Raw genomic sequence first — 19675 nt, forward strand, 5'->3', positions numbered from 1 at the left:
GTTCTGTTACTCAGTAGTGTCCAACTCTTTGCGACCCCATGGACCGCAGCACGCCAGGCCTCCCTGTCCATCACCAACTCCTGGAGTTTACCCAAACTCATGTCCATTGAGTCGGTGATGCCATCCAGCCATCTCATCCTCTGTTGTCCCCTTCTCCTCCTGCCCTCAATCTTTCCCAGCATCAGGGTCTTTTCAAATGAGTCAGCTCTTTGCATCAGGTGGCTAAAGTATTGGAGTTTCAGCTTTAACATCAGTCCTTCCAATGAACACTCAGGACTGATCTCTCTTAGGATGGACTGGTTGGATCTCCTTGCAGTCCAAGACTCTCAAGAGTCTTCTCCAACACCACAGTTCAAAAGCATCAATTCTTTGGCACTCAGCCTTCTTTACAGTCCAACTCACACATCCATACATGACTACTTGGAAAAGCCATAGCCTTGACTAGATGGACCTTTGTTGACAAAGGAATGTCTCTGCTTTTTAATATGCTGTCTAGGTTGGTCATAACTTTCCTTCCAAGGAGTAAGCGTCTTTTAATTTTATGGCTGCAATCACCATCTGTAGTGATCTTGGAGCCCCTCAAAATAGTCAGCCACTGTTTCCACTGTTTCCCCATCTATTTGCCATGAAGTGATGGGACCAGATACCATGATCTTAGTTTTCTGAATGTTGAGTTTTAAGCCAACTTTTTCACTCTCCTCTTTCACTTTCATCAAGAGGCTCTTTAGTTCTTCTTCACTTTCTGCCATATGGGTGATGTCATTTGCTATCTGAGGTTATTGATATTTCTCCCCGAAATCTTGATTCCAGCTTGTGCTTCCTCCAGCCCAGCGTTTCTCGTGATGTACTCTGCTTATAAGTTAAATAAACAGGGTAACAATATACAGCCTTGATGTACTCCTTTTCCTATATGGAACCAGTCTGTTGTTCCATGTCCAGTTCTAACTCTTGCTTCTTGACCTGCGAACAGATTTCTCAAGAGGCAGGTCAGGTGGCCTGGTATTCCCATCTCTTTCAGAATTTTCCACAGTTTATTGTGATCCACACAGTCAAAGGCTTTGGCATAGTCAATAAAGCAGAAATAGTGTTGAAGTGGGTGATATCTAAAATGTGTATTTTTTCCAGTCCCTCTTGTTTCTACCATGATTTGGACTTTGATTATTGTCTTTGTGAGATTGAGGGTGAGGGGGGATGGGAGTGATATTGTGAAGGATGTCCCCTGTTCTCGAGAGCTATCTGACAGACTGGAATGCATTTTCTGGTAAATTCTCCCTAGAAAGTGCTGGATAGAGTGTCAAGTTCACCACTTGCCATCTCGGCTCCAGGCTGATGATGCTACAGTCTTGCCCTCTTTTCAACATGCTCTGTGCCATATGTTGGTTCTTTCAGGATTATAAAATACATATTTTAAATTAATTACATTTTACACTGGTTTCTTGCTGGTAACTTTGAGGGAGGTTCTTTAATTTGATTAGTAACAAGTTTTTCACTAACACCTTGGTGAGATTTCCTTTTGGTAAGGTTTCCTGGAGGAAGTTAATTTCATCAGTATTAAGAAAACCTCAACCTTGAGGTTCTTTCCTTCTAAACCTTAGGTTTATTCATATCTTTTGGCCTTTATCCACAGATTTAATTAAGATTTTTGGAGCAAGACCCAAAGCTTTTCCTTTCTTTTTATTAAAAGCAGTTTATTTATTATTCCTTGAAAGCTTTAGCAAAATTAAACATTTCTAATACCTTTTAAGTGAGTTCATTATAATTATTTTTATTTAGCCATTTACTTTATAACATTTATTGATTTTCACTTTGTACAAAGCACCTGGGTATTTTCTGAATGGGCTACAAAGATTATGAGGTATAGATTATGTATCCAAGGAATTTTTATTTGGAGAAAGGTACAAAATAAGTATATAAGAATAAATTGTTGGATTTCTAAAAAAATGAGAAAAGGGACTATCTGAGAATGGATATCACAGTTTGATTTTTGATAAGAAATTTTACTATTTGGTAAGATGAGATTCTGGGAAACGTGTTCATACTCATTCTTTATTTTTCTTCTTAGATAATGGCTCTGGATCTGGAGAAGGAGGTAAGTTTCAAATACGCTTAAAATGCCTTTCTTCTTTTGCGTTTTAAAAATGGCTTTACTGAGGTAAAATTCACATACCATACAATTTGCCCATCGAAAGTGTATAATTCAGTGGCTTTTAGTGTATTCACAGAGTTGTACATTAATCACCACAGCCAACTTTAGAACATTTTCGTTGCCCCAGAAAGAAACCCTGTACCCCTCAGCCATCATCCCAACCCTTCAGTTCCCCCTTTTTTCCCCTGCATTTATTTTTCATTTTAGATTTGTTGTCAGACAAAGGGGAAATGATTGAAGTTACACCAAAGGGCCCTCTCCGTAAGATCATCCCCAGGTGATTTTAGCTCGGATCAGAGTATTTGTGACTCTCTTCTGTCCTTTGCTTACACATTTTTGCTCATAAGGAATTTTCAAGGCACAAAATTAAAAAAACCTAGTATTTGGTAGTAGCATATAACAGAGTTTACTCTGAATTATTAGCATTGATTTAGAACAGATACTATGCTTGATCTCAGCCACAAACCCGAGAAATGATGAATTATTAGAATTGAGAATGACTAAACTATTTCATAGTCTAATGAGACTGTAATTCTTAATGAGTATCCACTGAATGCAAAATAATGTTTCAGGTGCTCTGTGGATGCACTAAAAGAAAAAATATCTCTGGTAAAATTCACATGTATGCAAATAAAAATCACAGTTATGATCCTTCTAGCACAGTCTGAAACCTTGCTCCATCTTCCTATGTTTCATAGAACCCTCAAATTGTAGAGTTGGAAGGGAGTTTAAAGGTCACCTAAGAGAGTAGAACTGTCCTGAGGAAGACATTCAAGGATGATGGTTTTAGCTTTAAAAAAAAAAAAAAAGATTAGAAGCTGTCTAACAGTAGAATTTAAATGGACATGTTCAAACAGAAACTTCGTGATCATGTGTGAAGGATGAGCTCATTAATTCTAGATCTTAGAACTGGAAAGGACTTTAAAGGACCATATAGTCTATCCCCTGTGGTCAGATACTCAGTTACGAAACTCATTGTTACTATATGAAAGAAATGGAAGTTGGTCTACATATTTGCTTTTATGGTACAAGTATTGGATGTCTTGCCCTGAGAATGTTGGTTGTTGGTAATTTTTTTTTTTTTTTTAGGGAGTATGAGTTAGGCTAAGTGGTTTGCTCAGATTAATACACAAATTCTAGTGAGCTCATAGTGGCTGTGTGAATTTAAGATTATGCTCCCTGGAATTGTTTGGGAGTATGCATGAGAGTTTGGGTAAAGTGTAGGTAGATATCCAAAATGGCAAGTGTAGGAATAGTACCAAACAGGCACTTAGGTCTGTGTGCTTTCCTTCTAACACCTTCTCTGTTCCAAACCAGACTGGGACATCCTCTGAGTAAACCATTATCCCTAAATTGGCTTCAGAACTCATCTCCCTGCCCAGTTTGAGATTACCATGATCAGATCCACTGTAGCTGAGGCCCACAGATACGAGGTTCCCTAACTGAAATATGAGCTGATTTGGGGGCTGGTGGTATGCACTCATCTTGTGCTGGATCATAGGAGACCCATATACTTCAGCATTCTTGGTATTATTGGCAGGGCTAGGTGGCAAAGTAAAAAAGGGTAAGTACTTTGTAAATAGACTCCTTTCCTTTTTAAAATTTGGAGACAGTTTTTAAGGCAGGTGTGAAACTGATGTGAGGACAAGGTAGTGGTTAGACTCTGCTGTGTTGAATAACTTATTTGTTGAATCACTTACTGCTAATAGGACTGCACAGACTGTTTCAGTAGGGTAATCACGGACTGAATTTATTGCTCATGTTTATTTCCCCTCTCTTATTTCATGTTATGGTAATTCTTTTTAAGAATTAGTGAGACCTGGCTTACTGTTCCATGGTACTTAGGCTAAGGGATTATTTTTCTGGCCCCAATACTTGTTTTTTTCCACAGTATATGTTATACTCTGTATTGACAGCATTTTTGGACTCAAGCATCAGTAGCTTTTTGGAATTGATTGTTTTCAAGAGCCTTGCATACATTTTCCCCAGAAATAGGATAATGGCTGCTGAAAACATGAAGCAGGTCTGGAAAGGATCCCAGCTTTTGGTTGAAAATTTAATTTTTCTTTTTAAACAGAAGAGGAAGGATCAGGGGCAGAAGTTCACAGAAAACACTCCAAGTGTGGACCCTGCAAATATAAAGCTGAGTGTGATGAAGATGCGGAAAATGTTGGGTGAGTTGACTGAGGGAAAGGGATAAACTTATTTGGAGGTTAATTGTCAGCATTATTATCTTATAGAAAGCTATCTTTTAACCTGCTTTGGTGTATATTGTGTGTGCCTTCTTTATTTTTTGTTTAATGTTAATCTATTGACTTTTAGGTTGATATGATACTATAACTGTTTAAGTCAGTTTAAGTGTTTTAGAATGGAAATCCATTTGTAAATTTTTTTTTTTCATTTTACCACTCCCTTTCTTCACTGATAGTTTTATACTGTTATAAAACTGATAAATTTTATACCAAGTGCTAATTTTATTCATCAGAATTACTCTTATTTGAATTACCTTACTTTTATATTTTCAACTAGAATCATGGTAAACAGTTTTTCTTGCATTTTTATACACAAACTTTTTTAAAATATAAATTTATTTATTTTAATTGGAGGCTAATTACTTTACAATATTGTATTCGTTTTGCCATACACTGACATGAATCAGCCATGGGTGTACATGTGTTCTCCATCCTGAACCCCCCTCCTGCCTCCCTCCCATCCCAGCCCTCTGGGTCATCCCAGTGCACCAGCCCCGAGCACCCTGTCTCATGCATCGAACCTGGACTGGTGATCCGTTTCACATATGATAATATACATGTTTCAATGCTATTCTCCCAAATCATCCCACCCTCGCCCTCTCCCACAGAGTCCAAAAGACTGTTCTGTACATCCATGTCTCTTTTGCTGTCTCGCATACAGGGTTATCTTTACCATCTTTTTAAATTTCATATATATGCATTAGTGTACTGTATTGGTGTTTTTCTTTCTGGCTTACTTCACTCTGTATAATAGGCTCCAGTTTCATCCACCTCATTAGAACTGGTTCAAATGCATTCTTTTTAATGGCTGAGTAGTACTCCATGGTGTATATGTACCACAGCTTCCTTATCCATTCCTCTGCTGATAGACATCTAGGTTGCTTCCATGTCTTGGCTATTATAAACAGTGCAGCAATGAACTTTGGGGTACATGTGTCTCTTTCAATTCTGGTTTCCTTGGTGTGTATGCCCAGCATACACAAACTTTAAATGTATTTCAATGCATTAAGAAAATCTAAAACTTTCAAAATTTTAAAGATAGTAAGTAAATATAATAAGTAAAAATTATTTCTGGAAAACTCAGCTGGACAGACTGACGTTTTGTTTTGTTTTCTCACTCATGTTCAGCTTTCACCAAGGTGGGTTTTGTTGCTAAACAGTATCGTCCATCCAATTTCCTGTGCACTCCCTCTGAAAAGGGTGCAGAGTAGTAATGATATAGACCTCATCAACACAGTCATGTTTGTTCATCAGGTTCCTGTTTATTTATCCCCAGGCTCAGCCTTCCTTCATTTCCCTGTGGTGCTTGCTTTTTGCACAGTTGATTCTAAAAACTTGAATGCTGTCTTTAGGGCCTTATGTAGCACAAATGGGTCCTCTTCACTTCCTCAATTTCCCCTTAGTGCGTAGTTTGAAACACTTATTTTATAGAGATTTGCACTTTCTTTCTTACTCATATGTATTTTCACTGTGCATTTCTATGTTTTATTCAGTCCTTAAATGCATATTTGAGCCTTTTACTGATCAATGGTAATATGGTTTAATTAGCATTTGTGCCTGGAGTGACTTTTACAAATCAGGGTCCCTGTGTTTGATACAGAATTTTGATACAGAATCAGCTATTTGTCTGGCACTTGGTAAAATTAAATGTCTGATAATTTACTTGATATGTATTTCAAAGTAGGTGAGAATTGGCAAAAGACAAGTTCAATAAAAAGTTGAACAGCTCAGCAAACCCTGTGTTTGCTCTGTTTGTGCATCCGAGTCGCGTGTTGACATGTCCATCTGTTTTAATCAGAGTGGATTGATTTGTGAGAAGATGTTTCCCAAAGTAGATTTTGGCCTGTAGAACATGAGAGAAATGATAGCAATGTGGACTTGCAGAGAGGACAGGTAATAGATGCTATATTCTTTTTCTCTCTTTTTGTACTAATGGTATGATGAAACACCTGCGTGTATATATGTGTACGCGTGTGTGTCTTTTTGTACGTATTTAGTGCTTTTCTGTGTTTTTCTTCAGTACTGTTCTGAAATCGTGTTCAGAGTCAGAATAGCTGTCAGTGATTGATCGACTTGGTCTGCTGATCTTTTGTTACTCCGTTGACAGTACCTCTCTTCAGTCCTCTTTTACACATTTCTTTGCTATCATTTTTCATCCCTTAATTGAAAGAGAGGGATGCTCTTTCAATTTTGCTTGGAAGTAGAACAGATTCTGTGACATCTCAGAGGTAGCCTTAAGTATGACATTGGTACAAAATGCACATCATTCTATGTACACCTTCTCTTGATATGATGTGTAGTTTCTCCTCAGTCAGAGCATGTCTGTTGTATAGAAACACACTAAATTCATTTTGTGTGTGTCTACTTGAGAACTTGTAACTGCTATCCTTGCAGGTACATGATCTAAGCAAAAGAAAGGGAGTGTAGACAAGGGAAGGGCTTACCAATAAAAGGAGCAGGCAGGCTGAGGAGCCTCCTCGGGAGCCCTTGGATAGATTGGGACAGGCAGCCAAGACCAGGCCAGGAAATTGATGCAATAATAGAAGAACATTAAGGAAGTAATTTGTGCCTTTACCTAGAAAGCAAGTGCATATATACATAGTAATAACAGATATTAAGTAAAACAAAATCCTATAATACTTAACTTTTGCTAAAAATAATGTTCTCTAATATTTCCTACAGTGATTATGACTTACAGTTTAAAAAATATTGCTCTATAATATAACTATAATAGATATTTTATTTCATGTTACATTTTTAGTTATGGGTATTCATTTAAAAAATATTTTGGGGGCTTCCTTGGTGATTCAGTGGTAAGGAGTCTGCCTGCCAATGCAGAAGACATGTGTTCGATCCCTGATCTGGGAAGATCCCACATGCTTGGGAGAAACTAAGCCCATTCACCCCAACTATTGAGCCTGTACTCTAGAGCCTGGGAGCCAAAACCCCTGAAGCCCCCGAGCCCTTGCTCTGCAGCAAGAGAAGCCTGCGCCCCACAGCTGGAGAGCTGCCCCTGCTCTCCGCAATTGGAGAAAGGCCCACGCAGCAGTGAAGATCCAGCACAGCCAAAAATAAAAAATAAATTAAAAAATTATTTTTAAAATAAATAGAACAAGTATTTTTTATCTTCTGTCATTTTGAAATGTCTTTCCTGTCAGATGAAATGCTATATATCAATATAATCTATCTGGTTTCCAGAGGGCAGCTAATCCTTTTTTTCCCCTTTACTTGGCTAATTTATTCTTATTTTTAAACTTTCTTTTTCTATTGAAGTATGGTTGATTTACAGTGTTGTGTTAGTTTCAGGTGTATAGCAAAGTGAGTCAGTTATACATATATATGTATTCTTTATCAGATGCTAAAACCTTTCTCTTGCTTTAAAAGCTCTTTTTTTCTTTGCTAATAGGGAAAGAAACTTGACCATTTGTGGGAGGGGATAAATGATACCATGTAAGTTAATTTTCTGTTATTAGGAGAGGTGCTGGCATTTTATTTATCCATTTAAATGGAAATTGATTTAAATAGATTGTCTTCTTAAACAGACTATACAGAACATATTCTAACATATTCTTAAAGTCATATATTGTATAGTGTGTTACAGTTTCCAAACATTGTTACCTAAATTATTTTGTTCAGCTCTTTATGGCAGTATGTCTGGTTGGTAAGGTGAGGATTTATTACTCTGATTTTACAGGCGGAGGTGAGCTCAGAAGAGGCTGAGTAGCTTGTGATTAAGAACAGAACCAGAACCCAGGTCTCATGACAAGGGATTTGTCTATCATGTTGTGTATGCACGTGTGTAACACCATGGTGTTTTCAGAGGCCCCTGATGTTCTTAATGCTAGTTGTCCCACCCCTACTTAAGGGTCCGTTCTGCCTTGTGTTTGGGGCTCTACATCTGTTTATAAAAATTATTTTTCTTCTCCCACGTCAGGTTGTTCCCTTGCCTCTGGGTGCTGTCAGTATGCCTAGTCAGTGATTCTGACTGTAGATGACTCCAACTTATTAATTGCTTCTCTGCTTCCCCAAAATAGGAAACCATGTGCTTACAGGAACTGTATCTAATGTAGGAATAAATTCTAAATGTAAAATCAGAGTTAATAGGTTCTCAGTGAAGTGCATGAACTTCATATATTGTATGATTGTTTTCTCTCTTACCTGCTCAGTGGCTATTTTAATTATAATTGAAATTAGTTTTGCTTGTGAGAGGCTTTTTTCTTTCTTCCTGAAGCACAGTGTGACTCTCTAATGGCCCTGGGGGCTTTTGCGTGGGTTTGTGATGTCTGTCTTCACTGATGCTTGCCCTTTGAATTTATACCTAGAGCTAGATAGTTGAGGTTCCAAGAAATTTGATGCCCACATGGAGAGGTTTCAGTATTCCATTGTGACTTTTGAAATATAGTGGCTAGATTTTCTTAGTCTTAAAACTTGGGAACAGTACCTGCTTTACAGAAAATTATATTTCTCCATATTCTTAGCAACTGCACTCCCTCTTCATCTAAACAGTATCTCTTAAAAAAAAAAAAACCAACCCAATATCTCTCATCTGTCCAAGGCTGAGCTTATTGCTCTAAGATAGTTCTCAACTGTTTGTCTGTACAGTGGGACCAAATAATCATAGAACTCCTTCAGCCAGGTAGACCTTTTATATACCTGACTTAAGTCCCTGCCGTGAACGATTTGAGGAGTTTGTAGAATCATCTGGCATGACATCAATACAGGCAAGCTCTAAGAACCCTGCAGTTATTCCTTTGAACTTTGTCTGCCACGTGCTTTGTGGAAATTGTCCCTGCTCTTCTGCATTTTTGATGTCAGTCACTTTGGAGATGGTGTTTCCCTTCTCCCCCGAGGGACATAAGTGCCCAGAGTTGCTCAGAGAAAGAGTCAGGTAGGTGTGCAGTGTGACCGACAGTTCGAGAAGCAGGAGTCAGTAATTCACCTGATGGACGTCTTTGTCGTTACACCACCGTTTTCTGTTTGGAGAGTTGTTGGCGACTGTCAGGAGCTGATGCGTGTCTCCCTCAGAATGTGCAGTGGCATCTTTCCCCTCATTTAAAGAGAAAGAATGATGCTCTGTATCTCTGTTCTCTATCATGTCCTCCTTTCTGGAAACTGCACATAGTTGGGGTTTTTTTTTTTTTTTTTAAAAAACAACCAAAGAAGTATTTTCCTACTATTATCTTCTCCTCACCTCTGATTTCCTCCTAATCAGAGATGACAGTAATTTTTGTCATTTAACATGGCCTAACTATGGATATTTAGAATAGTAGACTTTTTAAGCTATTTAGGTTTAATAAATTTCTACCATGGCCCCTTAGACTATAATGGAAAAAAAACTGTATGTTGTCTGTTTTCCTCTGATAATGGGAAATAAACACTATTAAACATTATTCTGTACTGAGTATAACCCAGATGTTAGCAATGACAGGCTCCTTTATCCAGAAATATCTTCCTGTATTTCTGTACAGCTGCCAGTAATGGTTTCTTTTGAGAGGTTAGATGTTAAAATGTAGAACACAGTATTCTCCGTGGCCTCCTGCAGTTTTCTGAACGCTCTGTTGCTCTTTGATAATTTGCCTCTGTTGTTCTCTCTGCCTAGAGTCCCACCCCTGTATGTCTGTTTGTTTAATGCCTACTCTTCCTTTCAGCTTGGATATAAGCACGACTTCAGCCCCTCTTCCTAGCAGCATGCTTTGCTCTTTATGCAGTCCCTGTGAGATAGATGACTAACGCTTGTGTTCAGACAACCTCCACACAGCCCTCACATTGTTGGGGCTGCTGACAGATTGTGGGTTTCCTGAGGACAGGGACTTGGTCTTGCTGGTTTCTACAATGGGTGAACTTGCCATGAGGTTGGGTATCTTAGGTTCCCTCTGTAGGTCTTGTTGAACTCCTGGCAGTTCACACAGGGCTTTCTTATTCACTTGGAGCTGCACAAGGGGTCATAGTAATGGTTTAACATGTGTGAGAAGGACTAGTAATATTGTGAGGAACTTGGAGCAGGTGAATTTGTTGCAGGCTTTGTTAGGTGTTTGTGAAATCTACATAACTTCACGTGATTTAGTTTAAAATGCCAGTGATCATAAAACTTAACCATATCTCAGAGGAATGACACTTTATATGTACAGTAAGTAGGAAGAAAGAGACAGGATAGATATTTTTCAATAATATCTTTCAGATGTACATAGTATTTGATGATTTCAAAGGGCCCTTTTTACAAAAGCTTATTTGATTCTGTCACCAGCGTTTGAGGTATTATCCCTATTATTAAAGACTCAGAGTTGTGATTTGCCAAAATCCTCAAACTAAATCAGAGAAGTCATTGAATGTATTCATTTATTTATGTATGTATGTCTGCATTCATGCCTTTGAAATTCAGTGTTAGAAATTCAGAAGCTTTAAAAGGCTTTGCAGGTAAGTTCTGTTTTCCACCCCAGTCCTCAGCTCCCCAGTTGTCTTCAATAGCCGCAGTCACTGTGATCTGTTTCTTAATCCTCCAGAGGTATTTTTCCCATGTACAAACAAGTATGCACACGTATTCGTTCTTTCCTTTTTATAAAGTAAAGGCAGCCCACTACACATACTGATCTTCAGTTTAGTTCAGCCACTCAGTCTTGTCCGACTCTTTGCGACCCCATGGACCGCAGCACGCCAGGCCTCCCTGTCCATCACCAACTCCTGGAGTTCACTCAGACTCATGTCCGTTGAGTCGGTGATGCCATCCTACTGTCTTATCCTCTGTCATCCCCTTCTCCTCCCGCCTTCAATCTTTCCCAGCATCAGGGTCTTTTCAAATGAGTCAGTCAGTTCTTCGCATCAGGTGGCCAAAGAATTGGAGTTTCAACTTTAGCATCTGTCCTTCCAATGAATATTCAGGACTGATTTCCTTTGGGATACACTGGTTGGATCTCCTTGCAGTCCAAGGGACTCTCAAGAGTCTTCTCTAACACCACAGTTCAAAAACATCAGTTCTTTGGTGCTCATCTTTCTTTATAGTCCAACTCTCACATCCATACATGGCTACTAGAAAAACTAAAGGTTTGACTAGATGGACCATTGTTGGCAAAGTAATATCTCTGCTTTTTAATAATGCAGTCTAGGTTGGTCATAACTTTTCTTCCAAGGAGCAAGTGTCTTTTAATTTCATGGCTGCAGTCACCATCTGGAGTGATTTTGGAGACCCCCAAAATAAAGTCTGCCACTGTTTCCACTGTCTCTCCATCTATTTGCCATGAAGTGATGGGACCAGATGCCATGATCTTAGTTTTCTGAACGTTGAGCTTTAAGCCAACTTTTTCACTCTCCTCTTTCACTTTCATCAAGAGGTTCTTTAGTTCCTCTTCACTTTCTGCCATAAGTGTGGTGTCATCTGCATATCTGAAGTTATTGATATTTCTCCCGGCAATCTTGATTCCAGCTTGTGCATCTTCCAGCCCAGTGTTCCTCATGATGTACTCTGCATATAAGTTAAATAAGCAGGGTGACAGTATACAGCCTTGACATACTCCTTTTCCTATTTGGAACCAGTCTGTTGTTCCATGTCCAGTTCTAACTGTTGCTTCCTGACCTGCATATAGGTTTCTCAAAAGGCAGGTCAGCTGGTCTGGTATTCCCATCTCTTTCAGAATTTTCCACAGTTTGTTATGATCCACACAGTCACAGGCTTTGGCATAGTCAATAAAGCAGAAATAGATGTTTTTCTGGAACTCTCTTGCTTTCTCAATGATCCAGCAGATGTTGGCAATTTGATCTCTGGTTCCTCTGCCTTTTCTAAAACCAGCTTGAACTTCTGGAAGTTCACAGTTCACGTACTGTTGAAGCCTGGCTTGGAGAATTTTGTGCATTACTTTACTAGCGTGTGAGATGAGTGCAGTTATGCAGTAGTTTGAACATTCTTTGGCATTGCCTTTGGGATTAGAATGAGAACTGATCTTTTCCAGTCCTGCGGCCACTGCTGAGTTTTCCAAATTTGCTGGCATATTGAGTGCAGCACTTTCACAGCATCATCTTTTAGGATTTGAAATAGCTCAACTGGAATTCCATCACCTCCAGTTGTTTTGTTCGTAGTAATGCTTCCTAAGGCCCAGTTGACTTCACATTCCAGGATGTCTGGCTCTAGGAAAGTGATCACACCATTGTGATTATCTGGGTCATGAAGATCTTTTTTGTATAGTTCTTCTGTGCATTCTTGCCACCTCTTCTTAATATCTTCTGCTTCTGTTAGGTCCATACCATTTCTGTCCTTTATTGAACCCATCTTTGCATGAAATGTTCCCTTCGTACCTCTAATTTTCTTGAGGACATCTCTAGTCTTTCCCATTCTATTGTTTTCCTTTGATGAAGGCTTTCTTATCTCTCCTGGCTATTCTTTGGAACTCTGCATTCAAATGGGTATATCTTTCCTTTTCTCCTTTGTTTTTCCGCTTCTCTTCTTTTCACAGCTATTTGTAAGGCCTCCTCAGACAACCATTTTGCTTTTTTGCATTTCTTTTTCTTGGGGATGGTCTTGTTCCCTGTCTCCTGTACAGTGTCACAAACCTCCACCCATTGTTCATCAGACACTCAGTCTATCGGATCTAATCCCTTAAATCTATTTCTCAGTTCTACTGTATAATCGTAAGGGATTTGATTTAGGTCATACCTGAATGGTCTAGTGGTTTTCCCTACTTTCTTCGATATATGTCTGAATTTGGCAATAAGGAATTCATGATCTGAGCCCCAGTCAGCTCCCGGTCTTGTTGTGCTGACTGTGTAGAGCTTCTCCGTCTTTGGCTGCAAAGAATATAATCGATCTGATTTCATTGTTGACCATCTGGTGATGTCCATGTGTAGAGTCTTTTCTTGTATTGTTGGAAGAGGGTGTTTGGTATGATCAGTGTGTTCTCTTGCAAAACTCTATTAGCCTTTGCCCTGCTTCATTCTGTACTCCAAGGCCAAATTTGCCTGTTACTCCAGATGTTTCTTGACTTCCTACTTTTGCATTCCAGTCCCCTATAATGAAACATACTGCTCTACTCTTTAAGACTTTTTTTTTTTTTTGGTGAAAAGTACATTTTGCATACAGATGTGTTTAAAATAGAAACTTGTAGTTTAGAGAATACTTCAGGTAAGTACCTAAAACCTAGGGTACAAGATAGAGTATTGCCAAATTCATAGTACGGGGCATCGACCTAGCTGGCACTCATTGTTAGATGAATGCTTACAGAAAAAGACACGTTGAACAGAATCTGTTAGAGTCTGGCTTTTGGCTTCCTTGTTGATAAGATTCCCTTCTGGGGCAGTCGGTGGGCCAGACCCTGAGTAAGTTATCAGGAATGTTGTAGGAGTCGTAGTTGAGATGTCTGGCAGGATTCTAGTGTCACCAAGTACGGATGATTGGCAGAAGTGTCATCTGAGAATGGACTGCTCAATATTTTGTACTTCCAGTCTCACTGTAGCTGACCTACAGTTCACAGGACTATGTCAGTTAAATGGGCGTGCTCGCTTGATTCAGGCCGTTGCAGGAACTTCATCACGGCAAGTACAGATAAGAATCTGAGCCAGGCTTACTGGGCAATCTGTCCTCTGGCTGAAAAGAGGGCAGTAGGCATCCTGGTAATGGCAGCCAGCAGTATGACTGTCCACAGAGGGAAACGGTTTCAGTGCGAACTGGTTGCCCTCTTCATATAGCTGTCATCTCGCAATCTCCCTCCAGTGCTGTGTCTTTTCCCACCACAGTCAGTTCTCCAGTTTTCCTGCCCTAGCTGAGTGTCCTACAGTTCAGTTCTCTTATTCTTTACTTGGAGTCAGCACAGACCCCCCAGGTCTTAGACCTGCAAATTGCCCCCCACTTTAGGACACCAGCTGCAAATGAGGTAGGTTCCTTGTACTTCTGCCCAGGATACTACTAATCTGGAGGTTCCTAAGACCTCCTTTAAGGTTCCATAGTTTGCTAAAATGACTTAGAATTAAGGAAGGAGCGGAGTATCTCATTAGCCCACAAAAGCCTGTTGTCTCTCAAAGTTAGAAGGGCTTTAGGAGCTCTGCAGACTAAAGAACGTTTTTTGTTAAACTCTACGCATCATCCTAGAAATTCCTTTACCTCTCTCCTCCATAGCATATTGTTGTTTTCTTTTTTTTTTTTAACCTTCTCCCATTTTAGTATATCTTCCAGTAGCTTCTTGAGAAAGGGTACAAGGTGGGACCTTATTTTTTATTTTTGATAATTTGTTTTATTCGCTTTTGGTTGCACTGGGGCTTTGTTGCTCTGCACAGACTTTCTCTAGCTGTGGTGGTGAGCGTGGTCTGCTCTGCTCGCGGTGCGTGGGCTTCTCACCGCGGTAGCTTCTCTTGCGGAGCACAGGCTCCGGTAGCTGCACATGCAGGCTCAGTAGTCTACAGGGTACTGGCTTAGTTACTCTGCGGCAGGTAGGCTCTTCCCGGACCAGGAATCAGCCTATGTCCCCTCCATTGGCAGGCGGATTCTTATCCACTGTACCACAGCGAAATCTGAGACCTTATGTTTAAGGTGTATTTATCCCACACCTAATACCTGACTTGTAGCTTGGTGAGTGCATACTTCTAAGTGTGAGAGAATGTTCCCTCAGAATTGTGAAAGCATGGCTATATTGTCTTTTGGCTTCCAGTTGAAGTCTGAAGCCACTCTGATTTCTGGTCCTTTGTATACTGTTTGTTTTCTCTCTCTCGAAGCATGTAGAACCTCCTTTTGGTCCTCGGTATAATGAAATTTCACAGTTCCCAGAAACTTGCTGACTTCCGATTTGAGAAATTTTCTTCAATTAGTTCCTTGATGACTTCCTTTCCTCTCTTTTCTAATTTTGGTAGTTCTGTCATTTGGATGTTGGGCATTCTGGACTAGTCCTTTAATTTTCTTGTCTCTCTTAGTTTCTATTAAAATTTTTTTTTTGCTGTTCTTTCTGAGAGATTTCTTGAACTTTTATTTTCCAGTCCTTTTTTGAGTTTATCATTTCTCGTATACTTTTTATGGTGCTCCTTTGAAAGAAAATTTATAGCATTCTGTTTTTGTTTTATGACTGTAATACCTTTTTGTGCCTGTTTATTATTGGGATTCTGTCTGCTGTAAGGATGAGATTTTCTTTTATTCGTTTTTATTCAGCGAGTTTTAATCTTTTATTTTTTGCCGTTATATGGCCTTATAAAATGAATTAGAGAATGTTCGTTCTGGTCTTTGGATGATTTTGTGTAAGAATAGAATTATCTGCTTATTGAATGACTGGAATGAACGTGTTCATGAATTCTTTTTTAAAAAATCACCTGGATCTGATACTGTCTTGGATGGATATTTTTAAAACTGATTTTGTTTCTTCAATGAATGTAGTACCATTCAGCTTCTGTTTCTTGTTTCATCAAATTTTAATAGTTAATTTTTTGTTATTCATTTCACTTAAGTTTTCAAATTTGCCGACATAAAGTTGTTCACAATAAAATTTTATTATCTTTTAAATCACAATCTGTAGTCTTTTTTAGTTTACTTTTTTTTTTCTTTTTCTCATCCTGCCTTGTTGATTTGAAAGTTAATTGTTGATTCTTTCTTTTTTCTTCTTTTTGTCTTTGTTTTTTTGTCAAACCACATAGCTTGTGGGGTCAGAGATTGAACTCAGGCCCTCAACAGTGAAGGCATGGAATTCTAACCTCTGGACCACCAAGGAATTCCCTGAAGGTCTTTTCAGAGGACCACCTTTTAGCTTTATTGATCTTCTCTGTTGTAATTTTGTTTTCTATTTCTGCTGAGATGTATCTATAAATCTAATATTAATATCCATGTCCTCCATATGTTCCCCTTCTTTTTTTTGTTTTCACTGGGTTTATTCATTGCTCTTTTTCTAATTTCTTAAATGGATGTTTAGTAATTTAACTTTCTACTGTTCCTTCAAGATCTGAGACAAAACTTGAAAATGGTGAGGAATTAAACTAAGTGGTTGTTTGAGGGAAAAGTGTTTCAGGAAGAGGGGAAGCCCTGAGGCAGGAGTGTCCCTGGTGAGTTTTAGAGAAAAGCAGGGCCGATTTAGTGAAAAGATTTTTCATGATATAAATGTGAAAAATAACTCCTTACCTCCTTTCATCTGTCGCTTTGCTTGCTGAGATGTCTGTTTTATGTGACAGCTGTGATGAGTGGGGAGAACACCCTCTCAGTCACTCGTTAGGTTTGTGATCTTAGGCTTTTCAACTTCTTTCATATTCAACTTCCCTGTTCATAATTTGCTGTCCTGATTAAAGAGGCAAATATGACTATCCCGGCACAGTAGGTGCAGAATGAATGGTTGTTAAGTGTCTTGAATTTGGCATGTTTGCTGAAGCAATTTCTTTCCATGTTAGTGCACTCCTGGGCTTCGTCCCGCCCTCTGCTGCCGCTGCCAGCCTGCAGACCCCAGGGACCACTCTAATCAATAGTTAGTGGCCTCTTGGGGCTAATGCTGTTCTCCCCTGCTCATGGTTTCACTGAGCGGACATTCCTTAAGATGGGCACTTCATTTCCACGTGCTGTTGCAAGCAGTAGCGGTGGTTGTGCTCACAGCTCTTGTCTTACATGCGGTGTTAGTATCCACTGTGGAGCGGACCTTTCCCGCGTGTGATCAGGCCGGTTCCTGATGGGCTGGCTCCCTGGTGGCTGTGTGGTAAAGAACCCGCTTGCAGCGCAGAGGTGTGAGTGTGAGCCCTGGGTCGGGAAGATCCCCTGGAGAAGGAAACGGCAGCCCACTCCAGTGTTCTTGCCTGGGAAATCCCGTGGACAGAGGATCCTGGACGGACTGTGGTCCACGGGGCTGCGAAGGGTCAGACACAGCTTAGTGACTGGCACGAGCCTCGGCTGAGGCCCTTGTTTCTCCTCACTTGATTGGTATGGTATCCTGCCTTTGTTGCTGAGCCTTTTCTCTATTATTTGTTTTGTTGGCCACTATTTCTGTTTAATTGCCATCCCAATTTTGCCTACTTTTATTCCTTAAACCTGGAGTTGGCAGTGTTTTTCTGTAAAGGACTAGATGGTAAATATTTTATATTTTGAGGGCCACATACTGTCTCTGTCACATATTCTTTGTACCCCATCCCTTTAAAAATTGTAAGAGCCATTTTTGACTTGTTAGTAAATATTCAAAGTTTTTTTTTTTAATTTTTAAATTATGAAACAGAGCATATATTGAAAAGCTTATGAAAACTTACACATTTAGTTTAACATACAAAAATGAAATAAATTGTGATTCCTACATCCCAAACCAGGAGATACAGGGTACTGTCAGTACTTTAGAACTGCTTCCCATGATCCTCCCCCATTGTATGTTTCTTTGTTCTGCCTGCTCAGCTGCATTTTGTGAAAAGGATTCCTTTTTTTTCCTTTATAGTTCTATCACATGATAACCCTCCTAACGATAAATTGGATTGGCCAAAAAGTTTCTGTGAGATGTTACGGAAAAACGTGAATGAACTTTTTGATCAACCCAGTATTATTTGGCTTTTGTTTGATTTTGAATTTTGCATAAGTGGAATCATACTATGTGTACCTTCTTTTGCTCAGAATTATGTTTCTGAGGTTTGTTTGTGTTGATGCTCATAGCTGCTTCATTGAATTCAGTTGCTTGACTGTTCCACATCCTTTTATCGTCCATTTTAATGTTAATGGACATTTGGATTGTTTGCAGTCTTCTGTTCTCATGAATAATGCTCTGTAACCATTCTTATGCATGTCGTCTGGTACACATGTGTAAGAGACTTTCGAGAGTCTCACTCAGTAGTGGGATTATTGGACATGTGCAAGTCTAGCTTTCCTGGTAATGCTTGTTTTCCAAAGTGGTTGTACCAGTAAGTTCTCCCTCCAGCAGAAGGTGAGAATTCCCTTTGCTTCTCATCCTTGTCAACATTTTGTATTATTCTCTTAATTTTTGCTGTTTAGTGAATGTGATGGTGTCTCGTGGTTTTCATTTACATTTTCTTGATTATTGAACAGTTTGAACACTTTTTTACATATATTCTTATATGCTTCCAAGTCCTATATCTTTTTTCAAGTTAATTTTTATATATATTTTGCATATAAGTTTAACATGTATATTCAATTTATCACAGTCTAAAGTTCATCAATATTTCTGTTCTTCTTAAAACACTGTAATCTCAGTCCCTTCCAATTTGTATGCTATCATTAATATTCTAATTTACTGTTTTTTTAAAAATTAGCAGCACAGAGCTTTGATGTCATTGTTTTTATATTGTCAGTATTTTGTTAATATTGCTTTTGTATTTATACTTTTGTTCTTCATTTCTGTTTTCATATCAGGTCTTTCTTGTAGGATCATTTTTCTACTGCTTTTATAATTGCTTTACTGACAGTCAACAGGTGACAAACTCTCTAAATTTTTACTTCTTCCAGATTACTTTTATTTTACATTTAATCATGAAAGATAGTTCTTTTTATATAAACTCTATTTTATCTCAGCACATTGCAGGTATTATTTCACTGTCTTTTGGCTATAAGTAAACAATTTGGCTTCAGTACTACTTTTGAAGACACCTGTCTCTCTTCTTGATTCTTTGAAGGTAATCTTTTCTTTTTGGCTGCTTTTTAAAATATTATTTTGTTGCTTTGTTACAGAAATTCTACAGTGATATTTCACTATCTAGATTATTTTTTAATAATCCTGTTTAGAATTTATTAGGCTTCTTGGATATTTAGATTAGTATATTTCTTTAGTTTTAGAAAGTGTGAGAAACTGAGAATATTATCCCTGCCTTATTCTTTTAACTCATCTGAAACTCCAATCAGATTTTTACTAGATCTTGTGACTGTCTTCCATGTCTCTTAATCTTTTTTTTTTTAATATGTTCTGTCTTTTCAACTCTGCTGTGGTCTGGGCGTTTTCTCCTGACCTGTCTTCCAGTTCATGGATTCACCTTTAGTTTATCTAATCTCCTTTTAAATCTGCCCAGTGAGTTTTTTATTTCTAATAATACATTCTTTATTTATTAGAAGCTTTTTTTGGTTCATTTCCACATCAGCTTGCTCTGCTCATGGTGTTTTATTTTCTTGTCTGTTGTGGGTGTGGGAGTGAGTGAACATGTGTGTGATCTGTTTGTTTTTCTCAGAACTGTATCTTGGAAAATGTTTGAGGTCTAAGATAATAAAGTTGGGTTTCTCCAGAGAGGATTGCTTTTACTTTTGTTAGTTGCTTAGGGCCCATTCCAGTCATTGACTCTTAAATTCTGGGCTTGATTTTTTTCAGAACATCCAAGTAGTATTTTAAGTTGTAATTACTCATGTGAGGACTGGCTTGTA

General features: G+C 38.7%; 1 protein-coding gene across 1 annotated transcript in view; it reads left to right on the plus strand.

Moving 5' to 3' along the window:
• TMEFF1 (transmembrane protein with EGF like and two follistatin like domains 1) overlaps window positions 1–19675 on the plus strand; it is a 92905-nt gene that overhangs the window by 39950 nt on the left and 33280 nt on the right. Inside the window, exons 4-5 of the mRNA XM_043453198.1 lie at window positions 2063–2089; window positions 4224–4320. Of these exons, the coding sequence (XP_043309133.1) occupies window positions 2063–2089; window positions 4224–4320 (124 nt within the window). The remainder of the gene's footprint in view (window positions 1–2062; window positions 2090–4223; window positions 4321–19675) is intronic.

Source organism: Cervus canadensis, chromosome 30 (assembly GCF_019320065.1).
Source record: "Cervus canadensis isolate Bull #8, Minnesota chromosome 30, ASM1932006v1, whole genome shotgun sequence".
Taxonomy (NCBI): domain Eukaryota; kingdom Metazoa; phylum Chordata; class Mammalia; order Artiodactyla; family Cervidae; genus Cervus; species Cervus canadensis.